Source organism: Cuculus canorus, chromosome 10 (genome assembly GCF_017976375.1).
Source record: "Cuculus canorus isolate bCucCan1 chromosome 10, bCucCan1.pri, whole genome shotgun sequence".
Lineage (NCBI taxonomy): Eukaryota > Metazoa > Chordata > Aves > Cuculiformes > Cuculidae > Cuculus > Cuculus canorus.
Window position 1 is genome coordinate 14715390 of NC_071410.1, and position 9911 is coordinate 14725300.

Consider the following 9911-nt stretch of genomic DNA (forward strand, 5'->3'; position numbering starts at 1 on the left):
CGCATCCCGGCGCAGCCGCTCCCTCGAAGGAGGCTTTAAAGAGCTGCTCGGTGCCGGGAGCGGGGCTGGGCGGGCGGCTCCGGCCCGGCGCGGGGGTGGAGGCAGCCCCGACCCAGCAGCTTCTCCGCCCGTCCCACCCCCGGCCTTGACGCCAGCGCTAATGAAATGCTAATGCCGGGGCGCGGAGCCGAGCGCTGCCCTCGCCGATAAAACCCGCGGCGTGGCGGGGTCCCCGCCCGCCCGCAGCCCCGGCGCGATGCAGAGCGCGACCCCCGCCGCCCCGCCTGCTCTGCACCTCCTCACCTCCTATTTCATCGACAGCATCCTGAGCCGGGGCCCCGCGGCGGGGCGGCACGGTGAGGGGCGGCGGGGCTGGCTGCGGGGCGCTCCCCGCCCGCTCCGCTAACTCGGCGCTTCTGTCTCCGCAGGCGAGCAGCGAGCGGCGCCGCCGCGTCCCGGCCGGGCTCGGGGCCCCGAGGAGCCGCCGCCGGCGGGGACCGAGACACCGGGGCCGCTCAAGAGGAAACAGCGGCGCTACCGCACCACCTTCAGCACCTTCCAGCTGGAGGAGCTGGAGCGCGCCTTCCGCAAGTCCCACTACCCCGATGTGTTCACCAGGTAGAGGGAGGAAGGGAGGGAAGGGGCGGCGGGGCCGCCGAGGAGCTCCAGGGCTAACGCTGTGCTGCCCCGCAGAGAGGAGCTGGCCGTGCGCCTTGACCTGACCGAAGCCCGCGTGCAGGTGAGTGCGGGGCCGGGGTCCCTGTCCGGGGCGGCACCGCCCGCCGGTTCGCAGCGCCTGCATCCCTCCATCCTCGCATCCCTCGATCCGCGCATCCCTCGGGGCGCCCGCATCCCTCGATCCGCGCATCCCTCGGGGCGCCCGTATCCCTCGGTTTTTGCATCCCTCGGTGCACCCGCATCCCTCCATCCGCGCATCCCTCGGTGCACCCGCATCCCTCCATCCGCGCATCCCTCCATCCTTCGCATCCCTTTGGGCACGTTGCTGTCGATGCACGCGGTGCCCGGTACGCGCAGCGCTCGGTGCAAACAGTGCTCGGACCCAGCCGAGGTGGTGGCCACGGGATGCGGTGTACGGGGTGCCGGGTGCCGTCCGGGTCGGGTGGGTCCGGGAGATGGGTGAGCGAGAGGGGAAGAAACAGACAGCGTCTTAGAAACTTACCCAGGTTGTGCCTCACGCTCCTGTTTGCCGTGTTCAGGGGTCTGAAGGCAGGCACTGGCTCCTGGGGTTTGAGATGATAAAAACAGTATTTAAAAAATTAGTTGTTTTACAGAAAATGAAAGGTTCAGTGAGACAGCCCCAGTTATTTACCGGGGCTTCACAGATGCTTACACCTTTTCTGGCCTTAACTTAGCTAAATAAAACAATCATGGGTCTAAAAGTGGATAAAAAAGTAGAGGAATAATTTGACATTGTATGCAGTTGGGCACCGTCCTGGAGAACGCTGTGGCCCAGCTGGGATAGAATAACTGGAAAGCCCATAGAACTTGAGCATACAGAAACCAACACTACCATCTCATAGCCTGCAGTTTTCTTAAACTCAAAGTGACCCTAATTGCTTTTCCTGACTCTGAGCACCCGCACTTAACAACGCCTTTTCAGAAGCAGTTTCTTTAGATTGATCTCTTGTTTAAGCTAGAATTCTGTTTTCATATAAAAAGATCAGCTTTTTTTTAAAAAAAAAAAAGTAGTTTGAGAAGGTAGGAAGGCTTTCAGAGTATTTTTAATCTCAAAATGACAATTGTACAAAATCTGGCTTGTGCTGTATATTGGATGTGGACTGAACTACAGTTCCAGCATAGCTCTGGGTACGTGGATACTTGTGAGAGACTGAGAATTGGTGCAGCTGCTCAGCATGACAGCCCTACTTACTTTTGCAAAGCTCTGACACTGCTGATGCCAGATCTTTGCCTGTATATATTGTCATTACTTCAGTCGCTGCCATGGTTCCCAATAGCTGATATCTGTAAAGCTTAAAGGTTCTTTAGATTTTTATTTCAATACACACCATCTTCAGAAAAGGCCTTTGAAGTAGGAATGGTACTTCATAATTGACTCAACTGAGAACTGCTGCATGTATTTTCATCTCTCTTTTGTGGACTTGTAGACTCTCCCTACCACCACCAATCACTAAAATATGTAGTCACCGAAATACCTCAATATCTGGCAACTACACATGGCATCTACCAATGGAAAGGAATAGGTGAAAGGCTGTGAAGTTACCTGTTACTGCCACGTTTAATTTGTGGGGTGCTTGCTCTGTAGTCCATTTGACTTGTGAAGGAGTAGTGCAATGGTAGATGACAAAGAGGAACTCTTCTCCTAACAACTCATCTAAAAAAATGGAAATGTTTAGGTTTGGTGGAGTGAAAAAGGACTTAACAAGTGAAATAGCATCCCTGGTGGATGGGAGGAACTGAGACAGCTGTTCCTTGCACCTTCTTACTCCTTGTCAGATCTTAATATAAGTCTCCTAAGCATGAGGACAGTCAGCACAGTTTGCTTAAGGTGAGCTTCCAGCGCACAGTGCCTCTGCCTGTGTTTGTTTTCCTAACTTGTGGAAGATGGGAGACAACTTAACCTGGAGGTAACAGGATGCATAGGAACAGCTATTATGTACATGGTGCTGTACCATACTTTACAAGCTATCTTAATTCCCAAATTCTTGCCTCGTATGCCCATGCTCATAGTTGCTTGGTATGGTATCCTGTGTGAAAGGATTTCTCCCATGGCTAAACTAGCTGACATGAAAAGTGGTATCTTTTTATTTACTCAAGTGTAAACCCAGGAAACTAATTAATCTTACTAAATGAAATCAGACCATTTCTTCACCTCGATGTGTTTTCAAATTGAGATCTGCCTCTCTGGCGAGAGCCCTCTGTCACCCAGCTGAAGTGGATGCCAGCCACTGCGTTGCCCCTCACTCTTGCATTTTCAGCTTCACATGACAATGAACAAATAAGAAAAAAATTGCCTATAAACATATTCTTATTTCATCATTACTTCAAAGAGATTCCCCCTCACCCAACCCCCATTATTTGCTCGAGGAAGGGAGATGGGAACAAGAATCTTTGTATTCTGCCTTACCTCGGGAAAGGGATAGTCTGAGAGTCTACAAAACCTTCTCATAGTCTGAAGCCACGCTGGGGTGCTCTTCAGTAGCATTCGCATCTGCTGTTGCCATTCTGCTTCTCATAATTCATGTTGTTAGGATGGGAGGAAAATAAGAATAAGTTAAAGGAATATTCTATTTTCTTCATAAGAAGAATGAAGCCTTCCTTGGGTATTTCAGTACCATAAACCCCATCAGTGTTAAAACACTAGCTTACAGCTATAACTGATCTAAGTATCCTTGTCATATTTTCTGGTTATGCTCCTGTACTCGGCTACAGCAGAAACACATTACAGTTAGTCACATATATGTGTCTTTTTGTCTTCATTAAGTATTACATCAGTTAAATAGGATATATTTTTAAAGAAAATTACAGTAAGAATGCTATCAAATTTTACATGCTCACCTTTTTTTTTTTAAAAGATGTAAATCTCCTGTCAGTTGTGTGGTGCTAGTAATTACAAAAATAATCTGGGTAATATTTAGCATGTAATTCAAACTTGATGGTTTAAAGTTCATCTTTGAGCATTAAGTAATACATTTCTTTTCCAAAGTATTTTACCACTGATATTATAGTCATACCAAAAAAATCTTGAGATGGGTATAGCAGTTTCTCTTACATTTAGTTTGGCACTTCAAATGTGCCTGAAAATAAAGGCAAGCTAAGCCTTTTATTGGAAGCAAAGGAAAACTGCTTAACAAAAGATGACTAATCTGAATGTTAACGACTATAATGTACTCACTAAATTTTGAAAGCTGTTTGTCATGTCAGTGTAAGGTATGAGGCATGCCTTTGCCCCTTTTATCACTTGTATTGATGAGTTTGTACCGGTAAGGAACTGAAAACCAGCATTTTTTTTTTTTTAAAGATAATTACCGGACATCAATTCTGGTATTTCCTTCCAGTTTGATAAATAGAAAATCTGAGAGATGACTGAATATGATGGGTTGTAAAGCTGTAACATTAAAAATGTTATTTTGCAGTCAAAGTGCATGTCTGAGTGATCAAGTGGATTCGCTGTAGGACAGAGAAAGCAGACATCTCATTTCATGTTAGGCTTCTTTATGAAGAACAGATTGAAGAGCCATGATTCTAAGATTTAGTGAGGAAATACTAAGATTTAGTAAGGAAATGAATACCTGTGCAGCGCTTGTTTTATCCCATTTGTTTTATCCTGTTTAGGAAAGTCTTCATCTGCATATCTGCAGTGTAAAGCTGTTCACTGCCTTTTTTATTTGGACTTTCTTTTCATAGAGAGCCCTCCCACTTTTCAGTTGGCAGTCTTCTGTGAGATCTCAGCTAGGCTCCACTTACCAATATTTGGGATCGTTGGTTAACAGCAATTTAAAGTCAACTGATCCCAGCAACTGAGTTCATTTTTCTTAACTGGACTCCTGTCTCAGACTAATACAGACCAAGCATCTAGTTCTCACTGTCAGGCGTAGCCATCTGGTGTTTAACTGGTTCAGGTATTCTTTTCTTAGACGTCTCATCATTTAAAGCCTGTGGAGAAACAGCCAAAAAATATGTTGGAGCACTCTAGAATTTTAAGTACCAGCTTCCAAATGTTGATGTTCTGCCTTTTCTTCGAAGGGCACCTCCCTCTGCCAACTGCCTGTACGGTGAGACAATTCCATGTTACATACACAGCCTGAGTGCTATGAATCCCTCCTCCAAGAGAACAGCAACTTCCCTGTGTAAAGCTAATATATGCAGTGAGAGGACTAGAGGAGTAATTCTTCATGTAGCTCCTGAGAACCCCATAACAAGTGCTTTAAAAGAGGAAATTTTTACTGACATATATCGGAACATCATCAAACTCAGTACAGCAAGGCTGTGGCATGCTTGGGTATGTCAAAGCCTTTCCTTTTAAACACACTTAATATTATTTAAACACCTCAAGGTAAGTCACATCACTGGAAATGGTTATATGGCATATCTGAGATTAAAGCAAGCAGTGAAGTTGGGAACCCCCGAAACCTAATTTTTTGGATGCTTACACAGCAGAAATTTAAAACTCTTTGAAAACATTTTTGACTGAAATATAATTGCAGACACCATTACAAAAAACCATGCATCTGTAAGACTTCTGCATCCAAAAGTTCTGTCATAATCCAGTTTTCTATATAATTTTACTATTTCAGAAATACTAATACCAAAGGAATAACTATTTTAGCATCTATTGTAATTTTTTGAGACTTGAATTTTTTCAATTTAATTTTATGATTTTAGTTTGTTTTAGAGGCTTTGATAGACTCTTATTAAGAAGTTATCTACTTTGTATGGTAAAAGATCTTTGTATTTGAAGTTTACTTTTCCTGAGTCAGCAGTAAATTTCAGAAAATCATCATGCTGTATAGGACAGAAGTTGGTGTTTCTGATGACTGTCATTCCTTGTCTTATCACTCTCTACTAGTAACTGAATCCTGATTATTGCTTTCAAGTATTATACGTGGAACGCGCTTGCTAGCAGCTCACCGAATTTCCGCAATAGTTCTATACAAGACTGCTGAATGAGATTTTTGGCCGCAGCTAATGCCTTTCTTCCAGATCCAGTTCAGAATCCACCTTCAATGGCCTCCACTGCAGAGGGGGCTAGAAGACCTGAGCAGCTGAGTACATTCAGATATTGAGTGTTCAACCTTGGCAACATCCATTTTTAAATATCCTTGGTTTAGGTCCTCTCTCGCCTAGTTTAAAGCTGATGCTCCTCACTCTACTCTCTGCCACCATCTGGGTCTGAAAGGTTGTGCTTAATGAATGCTACAGAATAACAGCATGAAGAGTCAGTTTTTCAATCTGTAGGTTTGATTCACTAAAGTCTTTAAAGGATGTTTAATGAGCTAAAGTAATGACTAGTCAGGCTTAACGAGGCGATAGACTCAACAGCTTACTACACAAAACCAATACAAGCTGAAGCCCTTTTAGGAACAGCTTGATACTACTTACTAGATTTTCTAGTTTAGTGTTTGCTTTCACTGCAATTCGATTAATCACTTTCATGTAACTATATGCTGTTTACGTTCATCAAAAGCTTCTCATCTTACTTTTGAATTCTCTGTGTAGAAGTGTATGGTCCAGGTATCAAGATAAAAAGCACACACCATACATTTGCCCTAGTTACTCTTATAGGCTTCATTAAGTTGCTTCCTGAGGTGTCTGTGCAGAAGTAACCACCTCTTGAGTGGCTTTGTTGAAATTTAATTTTCAATTAAGCGCTTATGAAAGGAAGAATTATCATTTTTAAGAACTGATCATGAGTTCTCATGTGATAGATTTATATATTACAATAGCTTTAAAACATAAGGTCTATTCAGTCAGAGCTAGAGTAGTCAAATATACAATATTTGTATCCGATTTATTTCATAATAAACCTACTGAGGCATATATGAATGGATCTTTAATATTAAAGAAGCGGTTATTCATTTAACAGTAAATATTTTGCTGCCTGTAGCGCTGCACGCAGTAGTGGATGGTAAGACAAACTGCAGAGTAAGTTCAGCTAATGTGTTTATAATTTCTTATTGAAGGTCTGGTTCCAAAACAGAAGGGCAAAGTGGAGGAAACGTGAAAAAAATGAAATTCTGGGGACTGTTCCAGGAATCTCCTTAACGCACCCACTTGGCCTATTTTTGGATGTTCCACTGAGTCATTCTCCCCTCCTAGATCATACGTGGAGGTCAATGCCTCTTTCAACATTGGCTGTGCCATCCATGTCTCCAGCCTTCAGTCCTTCAACCTTAGGGCCATTTGGCCTCAACAGCCTTACCTGGACTTCTCTCTTCAGAAATCCTATTTTAAATCCACAGTTTGGAAGGTATAGAATTTTCTTTTTTTCCTAAATCTCAAAACTGTTAACAAAAATGCTGCTTTTTTATTAGTTTGATGCTCACATGTTCTCAAGAAGTATGCTCCCATAGATAAGCTTACTAAAATGGGGTTAGCTCCTGTGTAGGATCACTTGATTAGAAATAGCAAGATTTATTTTAAGCCGTGCTAGTAGAAACTTAACATGTAATTGCTCTTTGAAGAACAATTGTGCGTGATTACTGAGAATATGGTCCCATGGTCTTCACAGAGGATGCCGTAATCTGCTGGTGGCTCCAGCTCCATCCTTATCTCACAGGCTGACACAGGTTATACACCACAAAGATGTGACTGTAGAAAGACACGGCTTGTAGGTGATTTGACAGAATAAAGGTATTAGACATTCCTTCTCAGGAGACCAGGAGCCTGGCTATATATGCAAGAGTGACACAGCACCAGAGAGATCTTGCTGATTCTGATATGTCCTACTAAAAACCAGTCCTTTTCCCTTGGCAGACGATGTGCTGTCAACACTTAGAACAAACCCCCAGCAAGCCACCTCTCTTTTTCTGCAGACACCTAGAACTCCAGCAATTCATTTCAGCCAAGCCTGCTGTCTAGGCTTTCTTACCCAGCAACCTGAAGTTTTCTTAGCAAAATGCTGCTGCTGCTCTAGAGCATCCCATAAGATACTAAAAGCAGTATGCGTTTAGTGTGTGTGTGTGCATACACAGAATAGGTGTGTAGATATATAGATAAAAGAAGATAACACTCTCCTCTTGCTGAAATTATAGCCTGTATCATAGTTCAACATTAAAAGACAGACAAATGTCATTTTTCATATGGGAAAAGTTTGTCTGAACAAATTGGCTGCATTAACAGCAACATAAATTGATCTTTTTATGAGCTGTTTTATTGCTTTCACAGAATAGGCTGATCTACAGCATCCAAAGTTTGTTTAGAAAGGATTAGGCATTAGCATTGGGAGTTAAGCAAATGGTTGCTGTTCTAGGTATCTGCATGCCACGTCAGATCATCTCTCTCATTTATTTTGGGTAAAATTGTTTGGGTTTTTGTTTTGGGTGGTGATTTTTGGTTGTTTTTTTAAGGGTAAGACACTATAGAGCAAAATAAAGCTAAAATGAATTCTGGAAAACAAAATATACTTTTGGAAGAAACTGAAAATTTTGGCACTTTTTTTCCCCTAGTACTTTGGGTGGGGGAAGCTGCAACTAGGTAAGTACTTGTTCTCCAAAACAATTCTTAATTTGGATAATATTGACTTGTTTCAAATACAGGTTTCTCAATGCTTTAAATCCTCTCATGACAACAGCTTCAGTGCTAATGAAAGCTCCTGGACCCCCGTCAGACCCTGCTCTTACTGCCTTCACTGATCCAGCAGCAGTTGAAAGGAAAACGTCAAGCATTGCAGCACTAAGACTCAAAGCGAAAGAACATTCAGCACAAATCCCTCAATTAAACCTCATCTCCAGTCTTACAAACACTAACAAAGAACTTTGTTAGGAGCTCTCCCACAGACTACAGCCATGGAGGGGGAAGTGAATGCCCTCTCCAATAAATAGCTCCAGTTTGAGAGACACATTTAAAAATAGAAAGAAAACACACATACACACACACAGAGAGCTGTAGTTTCTCATTCTTCAGTAATGAACTGAAAGGAAATAACCCCGCTAAAAACTGGTTTCCTTCATTTAAACGTGAAATCAGGTAATAAGTTGCCTTGTATCATTTCTGACGCTGCAGAAACAGGAGCAGGAACTGTTTCATCTTTGCAATTCAGGCTGACATGGAACTAAAGCTTTGAAATCCCCAGACTCACCAGATGCTAGTCCAAAGGTTCAAAATTCTTTGCAGGAATAACTTCAGTTTTCTCAACAATTCTTAACTAACTTCTCAGGAGGAACTCTTCCACGCAGTACCTGAGATGTAAGGATCAGTACACAGTTAGTAACTTTGAGACCATGCTTCATGTTGAAGTGCAAATCCCAGTGGAATCGCATTTTAGACAAACTTAGCAGGGATGAGGCGGGGACTATTTTCACTATAGGGTATTGATTCAGAACTAGGTTTGTATAAAAATACTTTGTTTCGAACTGAAAAATAAATGTTCGCTTTATGTTCAGGGTGGCAACGTTTTAATAATTAAAAAAATAATCAATCTTTGTATATGAAAGCTGTATCCTGTGTAAGTTGGTTATCCACGTACAGTAAATTGTGTGTGGTTTTCTATGTGTGTATATACGTGTCAATAATTAGCTCATAGCTTTAAATATGAGGTTGCTGAATACTTTTAGCATGATTACTGGCACATCTGACCAGACCAATAGGTTAACAGATTCATTGCACATTTCCAGATGTTTCATGCCTTGAGACAATTCAGAATTTAAGTGAAAATTAAATGTGAAGCATTAAATTCTTACTTGGACTAATGTTGGAAAGAGTGAAAACAGGCTTTACTGAGGAGGAGCCTACAGTTCATCAAAATCCTGGACTCCCTTTCTGGCCTCAGACAGGTCATTTTAAAGTTTTTGCTGAACTCCCTCCTCTGGGGAATGGGTCTAGGAATGACTGTCTCGCCTAGAGGTCTAATGCTGTTGCATAAAGTGAGAGTAAGTAGTAACTACCTTTTGCAGCTTACTCGCCTACCTCACAGGGCTGTTGTGAGGACCAATTAAACAATCATACACTTTGCAAATGGTAAGAGTTAAACAAGTGCTAATTGTTGCTTAGCAATTACAAAAGGAAGGCCAACAGCTGACTACACATGAAGATTACCTTTCCCACATCTGTAGCAGCAGTCTGAGCAAGCTCTGTTTCTGTGGGTTGATGGGACAACATGGAGCTCTTCCATTGATAATGGTTCCAACGGAGCCTGGTTCCTCCAGACTGTTCCCAAGCTCTTACACTCACACTGAAAAGAGTTTGTAGATTTTTAGAACTTCTTACTCTGG

General features: G+C 42.7%; 1 protein-coding gene across 1 annotated transcript; it reads left to right on the forward strand.

Annotated features, from left to right (window-relative positions):
• The first annotated feature begins 256 nt into the window (after positions 1–256).
• ESX1 (ESX homeobox 1) lies at positions 257–9512 on the forward strand. Its single transcript, XM_054075843.1, has 5 exons — positions 257–356; positions 429–618; positions 694–739; positions 6663–6949; positions 8238–9512. The coding sequence occupies exons 1-5, from the start codon at positions 257–259 to the stop codon at positions 8461–8463; spliced, it is 849 nt and encodes a 282-aa protein (XP_053931818.1). The 3' UTR covers positions 8464–9512.
• Positions 9513–9911: the final 399 nt, after the last annotated feature.